General features: G+C 40.1%; 1 protein-coding gene across 4 annotated transcripts in view; it reads right to left on the reverse strand.

Moving 5' to 3' along the window:
- Positions 1–11,211: 11,211 nt before the first annotated feature.
- LOC145357408 (talin-1) overlaps positions 11,212–20,587 on the reverse strand; it is a 251,244-nt gene continuing 241,868 nt past the window's right edge. For all 4 annotated transcript variants that reach the window (XM_080210771.1, XM_080211034.1, XM_080210857.1 and 1 more), the window contains 6 exons: positions 19,655–19,779; positions 17,379–17,504; positions 16,857–16,919; positions 16,406–16,588; positions 13,258–13,386; positions 11,212–12,826 (listed from right to left, as the gene is read on the reverse strand). In XM_080210771.1, the coding sequence (XP_080066897.1) occupies positions 12,695–12,826; positions 13,258–13,386; positions 16,406–16,588; positions 16,857–16,919; positions 17,379–17,504; positions 19,655–19,779 (758 nt within the window). In that variant the 3' untranslated portion in view covers positions 11,212–12,694. The remainder of the gene's footprint in view (positions 12,827–13,257; positions 13,387–16,405; positions 16,589–16,856; positions 16,920–17,378; positions 17,505–19,654; positions 19,780–20,587) is intronic.

Genomic DNA, 20,587 nt, shown 5'->3' on the forward strand with positions numbered 1-20,587 from the left:
ACTCAAAGGGTGGTGAATCTCTGGAATTCTCTGCCCGTTGAAGTGGTGGAGGCTGCCTCGCTAAATATTTTTATGACGCGGGTTGATGGGTTTTTGATAAGAGAGGGGATTAAGGGTTATGGGGAGAGGGCGGGAAAGTGGAACTGAGCCACGACAGATCAGCCATGATCTTATTGAATGGCGGGGCAGGCTCGAAGGGCCAGATGGCCTACTCCTGCTCCTATTTCTTATGTTCTTATGTAATATTGTTTGGATAACAGACTTTCAGAAACATAAATATGTAACTAGTTTACCCTATATATAATGACTCAGTTCTCATTCTCCAATGATTTGTTTGCTAGTCTTTAAGCCTCATTTCAAACCTACATTTCTGTGTCATCTCTACCCTCCAGCCCTCAACTCTTTGCAACTCATTGATAAAAAGCAAATTACTGCAGATGCTGGAATCTGAATTAAAAACAGAAAATGCTGGAAAACCTCAGCATCTGTGGAGAGAGAACAGAGATGACATTTTGAGTCGGGATGACCTGTCAAGACTCTTCAGATTAGTTTAGACTTTCCAGCATTTTCTGTCTTTGTTGTCTTTATAACTCTTGTTGATTTGTTTTTAGTGGAATGGGGTGTTCCTTATTTTCCAATTTCCAGCACTGATAAAGGATGTATACCATAGACTATAAAACATTGGAGCAAAATTCGGCCACTCGGCCCATCGTGTCTGCTCTGCCATTCAATCATGGCTGATATTTTTCTTGTCCCCATTCTCCTGCCTTTTCCCCATAACCCCTGATCCCCTTATTAATTAAGAACCTATTTATCTCTGTCTTAAAGACATCCAATGACCTGGCCTCCACAGCCTTCGACAGCAAAGAGTTCCACAGACTCACTACTCTCCGGCTGAAGAAATTCCTCCTCGTTCTCCGTTTTAAAGAATCATCCCTTTAGCCTGAGGTTGTGCCCTCTGGTTCTAATTTTTCCTTTGAGTGGAAACATCCTCTCCACATCCACTCTATCCAGGCCTTGCAATGTTTATCAGTACTTTTATATATACATGCATATTACATTTGTGTACATATTATCTGTACTTTTATATATACCTGCAATGTTCATCTGTACTTTTTCTTCATTTCATATCTCAAACATTTTCTGTTTTCAAGATTCAAGATGGCACCGGAGCGAAGCGACTTCTTGCAAACTGTGCCCAGCATACCCTCTAATTCTATCTTTCACTCTCGTTCTGATCTTTCTCTACACCCTAGCTGTGACTGTAAAATTCTGCACCCTCTCCTTTCCTTCTCCTGTATGTACTCAGTGAATGGTATGTTTTGTCCGTATAGCGCACAAGAAACAATACTTTTCACTGCATACCAATCAATATATGTGACAATAATAAATCAAATCAAAATCAACATTTTTTTGATTGCCACATTTCTATGCACATTCTGATACCACATTCCAGTATTTCAATGGTTCTTTTGCATAAAGATCTGTAGATAAGAGTGAGATTTTCCAGCCACGCATGCCCCAAGGCCGGAAAATTCCACCTGAAGTCAACAGACTTTGCATGGTCTGTGTCCCGCCGACTATGATTCCTGTGGCAGGCAGGATGGGAAAACTCCGCTCTAAGGATCAGGTCCCAGAATAAAATTATCCTAGACAAAGAATTACAACTGGTTTAATGTTGTTGATATAAAATATCAGTAAGGAACATGCAGGTGCTTTATTATTAAACTATGATGAAGCTGACAGAGGAGCTTTATCCCTTTTCAGCCTGCATTACCAATGTGGAAAGCAGGTTTTGATTTAATTTGATTTATTATTGTCACATGAATCAACATAAAGTGAAAAGTATTGTTTCTTGCACGCTATACAGACAAAATATGCCGTTCATAGAGAAGGAAACGAGAGAGTGCAGAATGTAATGTTACAGTCAGAGCTAGGGTGCAAAGCAAGATCAACTTAATGCAAGGTAAGTCCATTCAAAAGTCTGACAGCAGCAGGGAAGATGCTGTTCTTGAGTCGGTTGGTATGTGACCTCAGACTTTTGTATCTTTTTCACAAAGGAAGAAGGTGGAAGAGAGAATGTCCGGGTGCGTGGCATCCTTAATTATGCTGGCTGCTTTGTCGAGGCAGCAGAAGTGTAGACAGAGTCAATGGATGGGAGGCTGGTTTGCGCGATGGTTTGGGCTATATTCACGACCTTCCTTGTGGTCTTGGACAGAACAGGAGCCATACCAAGCTGTGATACAACCAGAAAGAATGCTTTCTATGGTGCATCTGTAAAAGTTGATGAGAGTCATAGCTGACATGCTAAATTTCTTTCGTCTTCTAAGAAAGTAGAGGTGTTGGTGGGCTTTCTTAACTATAGTGTCGGCATGGGGCCAGGGCAGGTTATTGCTGATCTGGATACCTAAAACATGAACGCTCGACCCCTTCTACTTCATCCCCATTGATGTAGACAGGGGTATGTTCTCCTTTATGCTTCCTGAAGTCAATGGCAATTTCCTTCATTTTGTTGACATTGAGGGAGAAATTATTATTGCTGCACCAATTCACTAAATTCTCTAACTCATTCCTGTATTCTGTCTCATCATTGTTTGAGATCTGACCTACTACGGGGGTGTTGTCAGCAAACTTGAAAATCGAATTGGAGGGGAATTTGGCCGCACAGGTGTATATGAATACAGTACGGGGCTGAGAAAACAGCCTTGTGGGGCACCAATATTGAGAATGATCGTGGAGGAGGTGTTGTTGCCCATCTTTGTGGATTGTGAGTTAGGAAGTTCAGGATCCAGTCTCAGATGGAGGTGCTGAGGCCCAGGCCACAGAGTATGAAGATACGTTTTGTGGGAATAATGGTATTTGAAGGCTGAGCTATAGTCAATAAATAGGAGCCTGATATAGGTGTCCTTGTTATCTAAGTATTCCAGGGTTGAGTGCAGGGCCAGGGAGATGGTGTCTGCTGTGGACATGTTGAAGGTTGTATGTAAACTGTAGTGGATCCAGGTAGTCCTGGAGGCTGGAATTGATTCGTGCTATGACTAACCTTTGGAAGCACTTCATAATGATGATGTCAGAGCCACCAGCCGATAGTCATTAAGGCTCGCTGCTTGGTTTTTCTTAGGTACTGGGATGATGGTCATCTCCTTGAATAGGGACCTCAGGTTGTTGTAAAGAGAGTTTGAAGATGTCTGTGAATACCCCCCTGCCAGCTGATCCGTGCAGGATCTGAGTGCATGTCCGAGTACCCCATCCGGGCCAGTTGCTTTCCATGGATTGACTTTTGAGAAAGCTGCTCTGAAATCTGCAATGGTGACCCCCAGATATAGGTTCATCCAGGGCTTCCAGGGTGGAGGGCATGCTCTCGCTGATCTCTTGCTTAAAACTGGCATAGAACACATTGAGCTCATCAGGGAGGGGGGCGTTGGAGCTGGCAATTTTACATGCTTTCATCTTGTAGCCTGTTATGTCTTGTGGACCTTGCCATAGTCAGTGAGGGATTTTGCAATCCTCAGATGCATCTCGAACGCCTTTTTCTGTTTCATCAGCTGCTGGAAAAGTCTATGGACAGATCAACAACAACTGCACGGTCGCACAGTGGTTAGCACTGCTGCTTCACAGCCCCAGGAACCTGGGTCTGATTCCTGGTTTGGGTCACTCTCTGTGCGGAGTTTGCACATTTTCCTTGTGTCTGCGTGGGTTTCCTCCTGGTGCTCCGGTTTCCTCCCACAGTCCAAAGATGTGCAGGTTAGGTTGATTGGACATGCTAAAATTGCCCCTTAGTGTCCTGAGATGCGTAGGTTAGAGGGAATAGCAGGTACATATGTAGGGATAAGGGGGTAGGGCCCAGATAGGATTGTGATAGGCCAAATGGCCTCTTTCTGCACTGTGGGGTTTCTATGATTTTATGAAATCATTACTACACTTTTGAGAACTTGGTAATTTATTGTACTTTGGTGTGGAATTGGCAATTCTTCCCAGGTCTACATGGGTTTTCTCCATCGAACAAGGAGTGTAGGTTAGGTGGATTGATCATGCTAATTGCCCTTAGTGTCCCAAGATATGTGGGTTAGGGGGTTGGCCATGAGAAATGTTTGTGGTTACAGGGATAGGGTGGGAAACATACCCTGTTAGAGAGAGTGTTGGTGCAGACCAATTGGCTGAATGGCCTCATTACGCACTGTAGGATCTCTCTGAGAAAAGGACAAATAGCTTTATTCACCTTGAGAAAGAATCTGTATAAGTTAGAGGTTGACAATATTGATCAACACATGATTTTAGCTATGCAATGAAACTCCCATTATACCACAGGTATGAATGAGTCTCAGAGCAGCAGCTTTGAGCCACGTACCAGGGATACACTATTCTCTATGAGTTACTCTCGATGCAGAAGCAAGGAAACTAATCACAGTGTTATCCATGGCCTTGTTAGGTCTTGGTCTTATTTGAGAGTGGCCAAGAGTTTTACCTCTCCTGATGTTAAAAGTTAGTGGTTTGGTTTAAATATTAGCCCAGTGAACAACTTTTTAAACTTGGCTTCACTTGGCTTGGCAAGAGCTACAATGGAGAGGGCAGGCTGAGAATGCCACAATGAGCTTCTCTCACAATACTTGACTGCACTTGAGAGGGAGAGTCAGATTGATGACTTAATTCATGAGTCATACTGCTTGCCTTGACATTGCTGTGCCTCTAAAACCACTTTGCATCAACGTTTTAGCTTATTCATGGTATGTGAGCATTGCTAACAAGGCCAGTGTTTATTGCCCAATCCTATTTACTCTAGAGAATGTGGTGGTGAACCCCACTTTCTGGAACCAGTGCAGTCCATGTGTTGCAAGTTCACCTTTGGAGCTGTTAGGAAGGAAGTTCCAGGTTTTTGAGAATGGTAATATAGTTCTAAGTCAGGATAGCACAGGACTTGTAGGGGAACTTGCAGCTGGCAGTGTTCCTATGCTTCTGTCACTCTTGTGCTTCCAGGTGGTAGAGGTCTTGGGTTTGGAAGGTACTGTCTATTGAGGCTTGATGATTTACTGTGGTGCATCTTGTTAGATGATACATACTGCTGCACCGTGTGCCCAAGTTGGAGGAAGTGAATGTTGAAGGTTCTGGATGGGATGCTAATTAGATGTGCTGCTTTGTCCTGGATGGTGTCAAGGTTCCTGAGTATTGTTGGAGCCACTCTCATATGGGGAAGTACTGGTGAGTACTCCATTTCACTCCTGACGTGAGTTATAGATGGTGGACAGAACTTTGGGAGATAGGAGGTGCATCACAGCAGAATTCTCAGCTTCTGACCCATCTTTGTATTTATTATTTAATTATATCGTTAGTCCAGTTCAGTTTCTAATCAATGGGATCCTCCAGGAAGTTGGCATCCTATCATCAATATCCTGGGGGAATTATTACTGGCTGCAAAGGTGAGATTGAGGGCTCATTTGCCCTCTCAAGTGAATATAAACTATCTTACTGTGGTATTCGAAGAGCAAGGGAGTTCTCTTGATGCCCTAGCCAATATTTTTCCCTCATCACCAAAAATGAATAAGCTCATAATTTGTTTCTTTGTGCAAAGACCAGGTCCCAACAAATGACAAGTTGGCTGTTGAGTTTTCCTCCATTGCTACAGTGATTCCACTTCAAAAGTATCTCACTGGCTATGAAGTTGCAATGTCCACTGATCATGAAAATTATGATATAAACTCAAGTTCTGTCTTATTGAGGCAGACAGAAACATTATGAAACCTCTGGTACTCTGACCATTATGAAGTTCTTACTTTGCAATTAACATTTGATCCAACTGACACACCTTTGACAGATTGGATCAGTACTATCACAAAGTGTCAGCCCAGACTATATCTACAGTGAGGCTTGAATCCACAACCATACTATTCTCACTAAGCCAAGTTTTCAAAAGATCAAACTTAAAATTGATTGTGTTTTGTCAATTTTTTGTAGATCTTGCCATAACTATAGATATTCATTGTAATACTAGGCTGTGATGTCAGATGCATGCTTTTCTTTAACAAAGTAGCTCAATTACCCTGTTAGTTTGTACTTTTAAAAATGGAAGCCCAGGGCAGAGGAAGATATCAGTTGTGTATAATAAAGTGAAGGTTGGCAATGCATAGATTGAAGAACTGTGAAGAAGGTCTGCTATCAAGTGCTGGCTATGGCACACATGCATGTAATAATTCATGCTCAACTCTGAGCCTGTAGTCATTACTGTTTTTCTCATGTGTTCTTTGGTTACTACAGAGATAATCATTCATACTTGGACAAGTAGAAATATGGATTCAGCACTGGAGAGAGAGGTATGTTGTGAATATTGTCTGGAATGTCTGTTGAGTTCTAGAAAGCTCATGAACTTGACCAGTGTAGTAGTTAAAATTTATTTTACTGAAAGTCTCCACCCAAAATATTAGCCCAACTTTTCTCCCTCAGGTGCTAGCAGACTTTTTGGACAAAGTATACATCAAGGAATAATGAGGGCTTGTAAAAAGTACTGCAATAATCATGGGGGATTTTCATCATCAGATAGATTAGATGAATCAAATTGGTAATGGTAACTTGGTGGATGAATGCATCCAGGACAGGTTTTTTTTAAAGAACAATAGGCTCTGAAACCAACCAGGGAACAGGCTATTAATGAGACAGGATTTAAAATCACTTCATTTTGAAGAATCCTCTGGGTAAGAGTGATCATGACATAATAGAATTTCATAATCAGTTTGGGTGCGAGAAATCTGGGTCTGAAACTAGTGTCTTAAATTTGAATAAATGCAATTGCAAGAGCATGAAGACAGAGTTGATTAAAATGAACTAGGCAAATGGGTTAATAGCTAAGACAGTAAAGGGATAGGATTCTTTGAATTAGACAATATGAATTGGATAAGCATTTGAAGAGGGATGCTGTAAAAGGCAGCGGAAAATTGTTTCGCCAGTGTCAATTGAAGAGCTAACACTGGCATAGATGTGAAGAATTGATGAAAGGCTCCTTTCCGTCTTGTAATTTTTAATTCTCATATGAAAAGTAAATCAGCCCAGAAGAGGTTAAAAAAAACCTCTGGGAATTGGATAAATATCTGAAGGTGAATGTTGCAAGTCCATGGGGCAGAAAAAAAAGTCAGGGACTAATTGAAAAGATCTGGTGCAGGAAAGATGGATCGAATGGCCTCCTCTCTATGGTGGACTCATAGATTTTATGATCATCTCCACCCAGTTCTCCAGCTCATGAAGTCACTGACTATGCAAAACAATAGTACAAATAAATCCCCAAGTGCTGGCAATGTAATCGCCTTCTGTGTACAATTTTGGAAGTTTAACCAGTTTAATTAAAGGATGAGCAATCTTCAGGAATGCAACTCAGCTTTGCTCAGGAGCGTGACCTATTATAGCTTCTCCAATTCCACTTATGCAGTTAAATAACAAACCAGCACTTCTCTGCACAGTTACTCATCCATTGTCAGGTCTTGAAATGAACTATACAGACTCCGATAATCCCAGGCTTGGTTTTCAGTCTACGTTAATTCAGCTTGATGGTTGAAGGGAAACAGTATCTGAGATAATTTGAGTTTTTTTGTTTCTAATTGCAATTGTGTGATTTTGGTTGGAAGGCAAGAACTCTGAGGGGGTAAAAATCAGCTCAGTTGTGATCTCTACTGTCCTCAGGACCAGTAACTGACCCTGACTCTAGGTCTGCATATAAGTCAGGGCTTTTATTGGAAGAGGATAGAAAGCTTGTATTAAAGGAGCATGCAGTGGAAATATGCTCCACATAAGATACCAAGAGATATGCATCATCTACTTACCTCAGTCTGACGCAAAATCTTGAGTCAATGCCCAGGTCAGATCCAATGCCAAGCAGTGGGAGTTAGGAATCTGTATCATTAGTCTGTTTGCGCAATACTGCGCTGTACAGTTCTTGACCATTTATGGCAAATTACCTGCACATTTGCTGTGGCTGAGTTACAGAAGCTGAACAATCATATAACCACATTTAGCTTTAAAAGAGTCCCTTTCAGAACCATTAATCTGCATAGCAGCTAAACATGAAAAGCAAACTTCATATGGATCTTCTGCGAGATTTTACTTCACCAAAATGGTATGTCAATTAGTATTTCCTACTCAGGGCTAAGTCTGCAGTCAATGTGGACGGAATCAAAACAAAAACCATCTTCAAAGCCGTAATAAATAAAATAGGATGCACTCTAACTCCTAGTATAGGATGCTTGGACAGTAAATTCCTCAATCTTTTAAATCTAAAAATAAAATCAGACCCAGAAATGGTGGATGTGATCTAACTACAGAGTTGTGGTTATGGAACAGGTTGTGAACAAGGGTCACCAAACACAGCTCAAAAATGACAAAGAGAAACGTTTATGTCAGTGGATGAATTATGCCCTGAACGATATGTCCTGGACAGCACAGTGGTTCGCACTGCTGTTTCACAGTGCCAGGGATCAAGGTTTGATCCCCATCTAGGGTCACTGTCTGTGTGGAGTTTGCACATTCTCCCTGTCTGTGAGGGTTTCCTCCCACAGTCCAAACTTGTGTGGGTTAGGTTGAGTGGCTATGCTAAATTGACCCTAATTTCGAGGGATTAACAGGGTAAATATGTGGGGTTATGGGGATAGGGTGCAGGCTTGATGGGCCAAATGGCCTTTTTTACTGTAGGGATTCTATAGTATCAAGATTTTGGTGTTTTTGCAGCTGTTCACAGGAATGAATTCCGTCACCCTCGACTTGTGTTTTGTGGTTGGTGAAGACCTTTGGGGAAAGCAATAGGTAAACCATCCCATTGCAGCATACCCAATGCTTCAGCTGCTCCAGTGGCCAGATTTCTATGGTTGGTCCAGTTGATTTTCTGGTTAATGAGGATGCCGATGATTGTAATGTCACTGGTTAGGATGCCATACTGGAGATTGTTGTTGCCTGGCACAAATATTACTTACATTATCCAGACCAAACATTCCTGAATATGACAATCTGAAAATTTGCAGATGTCATGGATCTATAGGTAACGTTCACAGGTAATGGAATGGGAAGGCACAAGGCAGATAAGTACGGAGTGATATTTTAGTAAGAAGAATGAGAAACAGCAACAACAAATTAATTGGCACAATTTTAAAGGGGGTGCAAGAACAGAGACCTAGTTGTAAATAATATAGACAATAGGGGTGTCACCTACTTTCTGGAAGGTCTGTGCCTTAAGTGCCAATCAGGCAATTAACTGGGTACATGGGACATTCCACAATCAAGGACACACCCACCACGCCCAGGCCAGAGACTGACAGTTTTGCATTGCTAGTGTATATGGACTTTTAGCAGATGTTTGATAAGTGGGTTCATGGGCCTTGCTAGGAAAATTCAGGGTATATGCTATAAAGTACTAAGGTGAACAGTCAAGACACAGTTATAGTAAATGTTTATCAATGAGATGACTAGCCTTTGACCTTGACATTGAAATTAAAAGTAGTATGCACATGAATATCTTCTATTAAGATCAAAATGTTCTAATTCCCTATATTCTGCGAGAGGAACCTGCTGTTACATAAGAAATAGGAGCAGGAGTAGGCCATCGAGCCCCTCGAGCCTGCCCCACCATTCAATAAGATCATGGCTGATCTGTCATGGCTCAGTTCCACATTCCCGCCCTCTCCCCATAACCCTTAATCCCCTTGCCTATCAAAAACCTATCAACCCGCGTCTTAAAAATATTTAGCGAGGCAGCCTCCACCACTTCAACGGGCAGAGAATTCCAGAGATTCACTACCCTTTGAGTGAAGAAGTTCTTCCTCAACTCTGTTCTAAACCACCCCCCCTTTATCCTGAGGCTGTGCCCTCTAGTCCCACTGTCCTTTCTGAGCAGGAAGAGCCTCTCCACCTCTATCCTATCCATCCCATTCAACATCTTATACGTCTCAATGAGATCTCCCCTCATTCTGCTAAACTCTAACAAGTACAAGCCTAGTTTATTCAGCCTCTCCTCATAGTTCAACCCCCTCAACTCCGGAACCAGCCTAGTAAACCTCCTCTGCACTCCCTCAAAGGCCAAAATATCCTTGCATAAGTGCAGTGATCAAAACTGCACACAGTACTCCAGCTGCGGCCTCACCAATGCCCTATATAGCTGCAGCAAGACCTCCCTACTTTTATATTCAATCCCCCTCCCTATGAAGGCCAGCATCCCATTCGCCTTCCTGACCACCTGCTGCACCTGCAGGCTGGGTTTTTGCGACTCATGCACAAGGACCCTGAGGTCCCTCTGCACCGTCACATGCTGCAGTTTTTCGCCACGTAAGTAATAGTCCTTCCTACCATTATTCCTACCAAAGTGGACAACCTCACATTTGCCAACATTAAATTCCATTTGCCAGTTCCTGGCCCATTCGCCCAGCCTATCTAGATCCTTCTGCAGACTCTCCACACCCTCCGCACAATTTGCCGTTCCACCAATCTTGGTGTCATCAGCAAATTTCGACACCATACACTCGGTTCCCTCCTCCAGATCATCTATATAAATGGTGAATAGCTGAGGCCCCAGCACCGACTCCTGGGGCACTCCACTAGTCACCAACCGCCAATCCGAATAGCACCCATTAACCCCCACTCTCTGCCTCCTATTTGACAGCCGATCCTCTATCCGTGCTAACACCCTACCCCCAACTCCATGCCCCCTGACCTTCTGCAATAACCTCTTGTGAGGCATCTTGTCAAACACCTACTGAAAATCAAGAAAGACCACATCCACTGGCTCTCCTCTATCCACCGCCCTAGAGGCATCCTCATAGAACTCCAATAAATTCGTCAGACACGCTTCCCCTTAACGAAACCGAGCTGCGTCTGCTCTACCAAACAATTCTCCTCAAGATGCCTCGCTATTTTCTCCTTGATCACGGATTCTAACATTTTTCCTACAACAGACGTTAAACTAACAGGCCTATAATTCCCCGCCTTTTGCCCAGCACCTTTCTTAAACAATGGCGTAACATTAGCCGTTTTCCAATCTTCCGGCACTTCCCCGGAATCCAGCGACGTTTGGAAAACAAACTTCAAAACGGACTGAATTACAAGCATTGCTTAATGGAAGGGAATACAATTTAAAATTGCATTAGGCGCTCTTTGATTTTATACATAAATAGACCTTAGTGCTGTGCTCCCATAATGATTCACTCCCAAAGTGGTAAAATAGGAAGTTGAAATCGCACAAAGTCCAAGTTATAGTGAAAACCAACTTTATTAACCAAATAAATTGTAAAATAAAAACACAAGTCGCCATCCAAATTGTACTGGAAAGTTGGTGTTCATCAAATGTTATTAGAAGCATATGGTATCAAAATAAAGTAATATTTAAAGGCAATGGAGAATAAGTAACAAGTTATATTTGCAAGGTAAATGTGAACATGAGGCAGCTCTGCAAAATAGAAGTAGACTCAGCATTTAAGAATTCTGGAGAGACCTAATGTGTGTTACCAGTAACAAATAGAAACATTACACACAATTGCCTAAAATTCCCATTAATGCAGCATGTAAACTTAATTACAAAAACAAATTTCTAACAGCAAATATGTGCACAACTGATAAGTGCATAAACAGGCCTATGTTATTGTAATTAAGTAGTTCACCTATTTAAATTACAAATAAAAGTATTTGAATGTGTTGTGCCAAAACAAGAGAACGTGAAGGTTTACGCAAGAGGAGACCAAGAACCCAAAGCTAGTTGAGTGAAAGTAATTAAAAGTAATTAAATGCAGAAGCACATACTTTTTTTTGTCAAGCTGTTAAACATGCCCCACTGAGCTTGCAGTTCTGTGTTGTAGTTGTTAAAAGTTACTGTGTGGCATTAATTCAATTTTAGGCAACACCTTACAATATCTTCAAAACAAAGTAAATTTGTGGCGCTCGCCACATTTTGAACTTGGAACTCTTCGATAAGAAAGATATTCCAATCTTTACTGGAAACACAGCAACCTTAAAGGCCAAAAGCAGATTAACAAGCACCTGATTGTAAGGCACCCAGCTGAAATACTGTCTTATTCATGTACATCTGGTTAAAAAACAGAAAGATAGAGAGTAACATTAATTTCCCCCAAAATACAGCATTTCTGACCTGATTTAAGGCAACACTACTATAATAGGGAGCATTTTTCCATTATGGAATTTTTATGATATGTATCGTTTAGTCACTATGAATCATGAATGTGACGTATTGTTTAAGTCGCCCTTTTAACTCCGTGTTTACACGGGCTCCATACCATTCACTATTGGGACGCACAGTTGTGCAACATCTTTGGAATAATCAAATATACCTTTTCACTCCATAAACTTAAAAAAGATATCATACATAGGCTTTACAGCACATTTGTATCAATACTGCAACCGTACATTTCATTTCTCATACCAGTGCGTACGCACATGCGGACATTAATCGCTCCATTCTGTGCTTAAGAGCAAATATAACATGTTAAACATGATTGAGCATGTGCAGAACGATTATTTATAGGATGCAGAAAAATATAGCAAGTGGATCGCCTATTGCACCGTAACCATACAGATCGCGAAATTACAAAAGAAACTATTGCATGAACTCTTAAAAATAAATCTGGCCAAACATTCATTTGATCTGGATCAGAACTCTAACTGTTTGTTAAACTAGATGCCTGGCCAAGACCAGCTGTTAGCTGTTTTAAGTAGATTACAGTTAATTTTCATCTTTGTCACAAAGTTCTGATGGAAGGAACTTGTACTGTTGTTGCCGGATTTGTGCTAGCTTCTTACGGGCATCTTCGAGTTCTCTCTCTTTTCGCAGCATTTCTTCCTGGGCTGCGATGATCTATTAAAGAAAGAAACAGGTGTTCTAGTTACCTGAAGGAATTAGATGTCTTAGCAAATTCCTACAGTGGCGCAATTGTTGCATTACTCATTTTCAGAATGTGAACGTCCCGGACAAGGATGGCATTTATTGTCCATCTCTCTGACAAAATGGTGATGCAACATAGTCATTACTATGCCACTTCAGTGGGCAGTTAAGAGTCAGTCAACAATGTTGACATACAAAGAGCCGCATATAAGCCTCTGAGTGAGGAGACCAGATTTCCTTTCCTAAAGGACACTGGTGAACCAGTTGTGACAGTCCGACAGCTTAATGGTCATATCATACTTTCAGATTTTATTGAATAGAATTTAATTCCGAGGAAGTTCAATTGGTTTTTACTAATCCAGTAACACAGCCACTGCCACACCCAACTTAATCCATTCACTCACCTGTGCAATGCCACCAACCATCTTACTCTTGACAACAACATTCTCCTCTTCTTGCTCATTGAATGCAGCAGCCTTCTGTGCAGCCTTCACAAGGTTATCAGATGCTCTCTTCACAGCATTACCTGCAGTCTGTAAAAAAAAGTAGAGTCTAAGTAATAGCTCAAAATGAAAATGCTAGCATGAGATCTCGTCCACATGCTGGGAACAGCAATGAAAGGATTTCTAACTGATGGAGTTCCACAATAAAGCCTTCTTCCTGAATAATAAATGCAATTGGGCAAAATAAACTGTTGCACTAAAACTACTGGGAATGCAATGTTATAGAAGATCACCTGTGGTGGCCTCAATTATTCTATACTGCATCAGGTTCCATAAAGTAAATGGCAAAAATAGGCAATATAACAGAAAAGTAATGTTAAATTACATAAACTCTTATGGAAATGAATTGGTGAAGGGATGCTGTGATGTTATTATAGGTGAATCAGCCCACAAAGACAGCTCTAGATGATAAAAGGAGATGCAGTTTCTGTCAGGATTCTTCCACTTGTCCAGTTTAAAGTACAATTTCAGAACTTTATTGCTCTTTCCTCCACGTGTCCGTATTGTCACAGCATAACCTGTTAATTCAGATCATTGTAGTAAATGTGCAGTATCTACAGGAAACTCTCCAAAACTAAACAAACTGAAAGTTTCCAAGTCCTTGACAGCATCATGTGAAAAAAATGACAATTTGAAAATCACTTGCATGTCGGATTACTGAAATTCTCTACCTCCCTGTCCCAAAGTTGACGACGAATGCAAGAGTATATTCTTATACCTTGCTGCAGTTGCAAACTAGTCCCATTGTTCTTAGTGCCCGCCATTCAAGTAGCCACTTATTGTGTATTAATCCAGACAATTGTTGCCAACAGTCCATTCCGACAAAGGGGTGAGTCAACAAATTGATAAGTCATTAATCAGAAACAGGAAGCTTAGAAAATATTAGTCACTAGCCAAGGACATTGAGGCTAACTTCAGTATGCCCTCCCATCTTTCATGTTGAGATTCCCTAACGCAGCACAGATCAGATTGGGACCCCTCTGGTCTGAATAATTCGGCATCACACCACATGGGGTGAGGGGAAACCTTGCAGTACAAGAAAACATAGCCTCAGAACTTTAAATCAGGCTATTCATAAAGAACATTGTGAAACAAGCATTAAAGAGCCAATGGTTCGCTTAGAATCTCCCACTGTAGGTTAAATCACTAATACTCTACAATACATGGAACTTAGTTTATAAAACAGTTGGATTTTTTTTTGGCCAGCATTTATTGCTCATCCCTAGTTGCCCGAGGGCAGTTCAGAGTCAACCACATCATTGTGGCTCTGGAGTCACACGTAGACCAGACCAGATAAGAACAGCAGATTTCTTTCTCTAAAAGGACATTAGTGAACCAAATGGGTTTTTCGACAATTGACAATGATTTTACGGTCATCAGTAGACTCTTAATTCCAGATTTTTTTTTTGAATTCAAATTCCATCAACTGCCGTGGTGACATTCGAACCTGGGTCCCCAGAACATTAGTTGAGTTTCTGGATTAATAGTTTAGCGATTATACCACTACGCCATTGCCTCCCCATTTATTTTTAGAACCACAATGAACAAAATACAGTAAATCCTTGCACTGGAGAAATAATTAATCCTGATTCGGAGATATGACAGATTGTACAAAGATTCTCCTAAATGCTAAATATTAAGAACAGAACTGTTCAATAGGAGACTTGCTTAAAATTGACACATTCAAAAAAGTTGAATTGATTCACTATATATTTTACTAGTTACATATTTAGCAAACTATTCCTAGTATCCTTCCAAAATGTGATGCCTCCAAAGTATAAAATATTACTATTTAAATCCAGGGGCTATATATTAAGCTGGAAGTAAACCCTGACCAACTGTAGAGAATCAGACTTTTGCCCCAAAAGGGTAATATGCATTTTGCCATTAATATAATACTCCATTTCAGTCATTAGGTAACACCAGGCTAAATCTGAGCAGACAGTGCTGTGCATTCCTTTACAACATTTCAAAGCAAAAATTAGAACATTGCAACAATAAAGTACACAATAGATCAAACTTCAAACGGACGGTTTTTCCGGCTTGATTAAATCAAAGATAGATTGATGGAGTGTTTCAGGAGCAAAATGATCAACAAAAGAAAAGACATAAGACTAAATGAAAGATTGAAAGGAGAGATATGATTATTTAAACGTAGACAATAATTCAATTGCATAAGCTCATTGTTTATATTCTAACATAAATCTACCCAAGGAGATACAGAAAATCAAATCTTAGGATTTCAAATTACAAGAGAGAAAAATAAACAAATTGGCAAGGCCACCAATAGTCATTAAGTATCTAATAATCAATGTCTTTTTGCTAGACATCTAAAATAAATACGTATTTGAATGAAGTTGTACCAAAACGTTTCTGTTACAATGTGATGAAAGCTGATCCATAATTATTAATAGGTTAGGAACCAGCTACCTATATGGTTTACTGAAATTCTGCACAATCTATCATTCTCTTGCAAGACAACACACTGTAGATCTCACTTCAAGTTATAAACGTAGACTTTTAAAACTCGAGCTGTGTCATGCCTCCTCCATCTTTCCTTTTCACCTGCAAGTGGAAAGTGACCAAATATCCCCAATCAAGTCTAACAAGCTCCCATTCTGATCGCCCGATTAGAAGTATACCCTGTCACGATTTGTTGACAGTGGTAGTGACTTAGCAAACTAATCTTCAGAATGATGCGAGAACAAAGTGGTCTCTTGTGACATATTACAATCCCTGTGGCAATATCCATCCAACCACAGGTTGAGAAAGTTTCTGGCACACTTACAAAAATTATAAAGACAATTTAATTTTAAAAAAATTATTGCATGCACAGTAACCAAATCTAATCATGTCAGCAGTGTAGAGGAGTATTATCAGAGTCTTTGCTCTTCCTTCATGATAAGGGAGAAAGAGGAAAATGTGTGTATATGTATTTGCATGCTCTGCTTACTTTTGTAGGTATGATTGAATTTAAAATGGAAAAAGAACAAACTGACCTCTTTAAAAAAAAAATCAGCAAACACAAGATAATTCACACACGACATACCTGGAGTCTCCTCATAGCTTCCGAATCCTGATCTGCTTTCACCTTGCAGGCCACTAACAGTTGAGCTGTGGATGCTGCCACCTGTTTGGCCGAAGAGATCAGCTTCTCTTCACTGGCGTGACCCTGAACTGCAGCATTGGCTGCTTCACACAAACTACTTGTAGCAGCAGCAACCATTCGAGCCTGGAAAAACAAGTATTTTTTATTTACCTTGCAGTCTAGAGCAGAAACAGTAAAGTAGCTGGTTCGAGAATTAACAGAAGTAACCCTTTGCTTAACATAATTTGCATGATTTGATTTAAATCAAATGACTATTTAAAAAAAAACTCCAGTAACATTAATTTAAGTATTGCTTGAAAATTCTCTCACTGTTCCATGAAACTCAGATAGTCAGATCTTCAAGTTGTTATTTTTGGGCGTTAGAGAAGACACATTTTAACAATATACTCACTGCTGAAATGAGCCCTTGGGACCACTGGCCATCATCCACTGCATTTGCTGGTACAGCTCCAACCTACGGTGAAAAACAAACCTGAATGTTTACAGTGCAGAGTTCACTTTTATTTAGAAATTACCATGCTACAATTAAGCAATATATTCAGGCAAACAGATTTAAATGAATAGTCTTTTTAAACAGAGTGGAAGAACAGAAAGCAAGATTGGCATTTAGTATTATAATGGTCACTTATTGAACGGAAAACAAATTCCAAGATGGGTTAATCCTAACAATAAGTGTTGAAATAAAACTATTTTTTACACATGAAATTACACTGGGTTGTGTAATATTGAGAATTCTTGCATGCACTTTCCTGAAGAATGTGGAAAGAATTTACACAGACAAAATTTTGCCTTCATTCTTGTGCCATTACATTTTTTCGAATACTCATAGGCATGGTCAAATCAACTTGAAAGTGGGCTCCAATGCATTCCGGAGAATGTATGAAATAATTGATACCAAATTACTGCTGCTTACCTTGCCTTGAGCCACAAGTTCTCTCTGAGCTGCGGAGGCAGCTTTCACAAGGGCACTGGTTGCTGCAGCGATTGATTTGGCTGCCTCCAGGATCTGTTCTTCAAAGTTAAGGCTTTCATCTGCTTGCTGTTTAAAAGAAAAATTTTTTAAAAAATTATATGCGAATGAAAACGGTTTTGAAAAGGTAAAATGCTAATTAGAAATATACTGCCATAAAAGCACTCCAATAAATTCAGTATGAATTCAAGGATAACTGAGGAATTTAGTGAAGTTATGACAAATAAACTGAAGAGCTTTGGACAATGTGTAAACAAAAGTGCTGGATGGAATACGTTGCATCAAATACCACAAAATATATTAGATGCAGAACTCTACAAAAACTCTATTAAAAAATGAATTGCATAGATATTCTATGAAACTTTTTTTTTTATAAACCACTTAGAATGCTGTAAAGTCAAGAAACTGTACAAATATGTTTGATATATAGTTGAGTTTTAGCTAACAACTTAATATAGCAAACATATCAGACAGTCGCTTGTAACAATATTTGCATTGTGAATACTTCTAATCACAAAATATTCATTATAGTTTATACTATACTTATACTGTAATTACTGTTCATCAAATTCCACTACTATATATTGTATCTAGAGTAATGTTCATGTCAGAGTATTCACACCAGAATTCATATAAATTAAACTAAAAAGCTTCTGTGATATCAAAGTAACAAGAGTTGCAGGTTTGCATATTTTTGATGTAAAAGTACAGCAGCAAAGTGTAATGATGGATTTGTGAAATTTTCATTTACATTTAAACTATGAAAAAGCACCCAACAGTACATTGACAGATTTTATACCTCCCAAATGTTGGGTGTATGCAGAGTGAATATTTTGAGCTTTGCAACACTCGGGGTGAAGTAGTGGTTTATAAATCTGGTGTAATAACAGTTAAGTTTCCCCATTTACTCTATCATTATAAGAAAGCCACATGGAATTAGAGATTGGGAAGATTCTGAATCCAAACCCATCTCTGTTGAATTACGTCATCTCAATCAGGCCAATACTAGGGAAATTGGCCTACGTTTCCTTTTCCATGTCAAAAGCACTCATGCATGGACAAGGGTAGGATTGAGGTCATCTGTGATGAATTGCACAACCAAACGTTCTACCAACACAATGGAGGTTTACAAATTAAAACAGTTAGGTTTTTGGGATCAGACAGAGAGAGAACATGTCCCCTTTTCTTTTGGCTCACGTCCAATCCAAACCAGCTAGGTAAGGGAGCAGATAGTCACAGTCAGCTATTGAAATGTACCCCCAAAATCACTGGCTACCTTCAGGGCAAGAAAGTTAAGGGAAGGAAACTGGTGAGACAATGACACATTGCAACAGTTAAATTTTCAAACTGCTACAGTATCAAGGGCTACAAGAGTTGTGCAATTTATAATTAGTTGACCCAAACTATCAAATTTTATTATTGAAATTCAACTCTTAGCCCATTTCCTTCCCAACCCATAAACATATGCGAGCAGCAATGAAATAGTTTGGCTCGCAAACCTCTTTGCTGAGTAGTATTATGTAATAGGTTGATGTGGAGGGGTGAGGAGGAGGAGGAGGAGAAGGGCAAAATATGACAGATTGAATTAATTAACCTCCTTCCCAGTCTGGTCAATTCATCATATGTTTCATCAGAACAAGAATGAGCCAACAGTACCTTCTACATGTAGTACAGTAACCAGGGTACTCACTAATAGATGCCTGTCCAGAACATAACCGTTACAATTGCTAAGTTGTTAGTCTACTGCATTTTTGATACTTTCCCCTCACTCATTCCCTTCCCTTCAAAAGGGTTCACATTCGTAGGCGTAAAGATCCTCTTGCACAGGTCGGTCACCATGTAGTACTACACCCAGTGTTGTGGCAAATGTGTAAGTATCCACAGCAATGGCAAATAGGTTCTCTGGTTACAGGGAGCATCAGATCCAATCCAGTCTTCTCCTGATATCCACACACTTACAGCGAGCTACAGATACTGGATAATGCTAAGGCATCAAGGTCAACTCTTAACACCCCTCCCACTGAAGTCAACTAACACCACATTTGGAAAACAAACTGAATTTATCCAGCTGTACAAACCCATTCAATCATTAGGAAGGCCCAACTATGTGATTTTTGAGAAGAAAGTTACTAGAAAAAGCAATTTGTTTAAAGAACAAATGATTGAATGTTTGTTGTGCTAGTTTTGAGACCAGGAAATGGTATGCTGCAGCTTTTCACCTTGGGTTTTGCTCTGGGTTTCAGTTGTTCCAGTTTCTTGGCGGCTGCCTCAATAGCTGCAGCAGCTCTCAGCAACTCATTCTCAGCAATAACTGTTGGATCTTCAGGATTCACCCATTCTGTGCCTAAAGAATGAAGGGAAGGACTTGTGTAAGAAACTAATCAACTGACAGCATTTCCTTGAATATTTTCTTGTTACTTGCAATAAATATGACTGGACCAAGTAACCGCTTGTCAATAAAGAAATTTTATCCAAGAAAACGTAATAGCCATTTAAACTAATACATTATGTCCTGACTGTTGTTGTGAAACTAATGCCCCAGAGACATGGGTGACCCAAGACACTGGACATCAGCGAAGGTATGATGCCAGAAATGAAGGCCAGATCATGACTCAATTTTTGCCCAACTATACTTAAGTGAAACATTATGGGCCATGTTCTACATTTATTATATAAATGCATATTCTTGTTGACTATCAGCTGTGTATATGCACGCCTATTGAATTGAGGACAGGAACTAAAGTATTGTGAAGAACGTAGGTTGTACAGTTTAAGAAAGTGGATAATTACTCTCTGTTCTCAACTTGCTATTAAGTTTTCAGCATCTCCATGCGTTCTAATGTTCCAATTTATTTCTTGACCCAAACAGGTGCCAGAGTGTGGCAACTAGGGGAATTTCACAGTAACTTCATTGCAGTGTTAATGTGACTAATAAATAAACCTTTTCCTGATGTGCACTACTGCTCATACTTGTAGTCAGAGACCTACTGGGCAGTGGGGTTAACAAAGCCTTTATCACAATCCAAATTTAACGTAGGCCAGAATTCTCTGAGCTTGTTTGGGATTCTCTGGTCCTGCTGCTGTGAATGGAGATTTGGCCCCAGTGTCTCTGGCTAGTTCCACAACAACTGTTAAATTGCAGAGTTCCAGCC

This window comes from Carcharhinus amblyrhynchos, chromosome 1 (assembly GCF_965287045.1).
Source record: "Carcharhinus amblyrhynchos chromosome 1, sCarAmb.v2.hapA, whole genome shotgun sequence".
In the NCBI taxonomy this organism is placed as follows: Eukaryota; Metazoa; Chordata; class Chondrichthyes; order Carcharhiniformes; family Carcharhinidae; genus Carcharhinus; species Carcharhinus amblyrhynchos.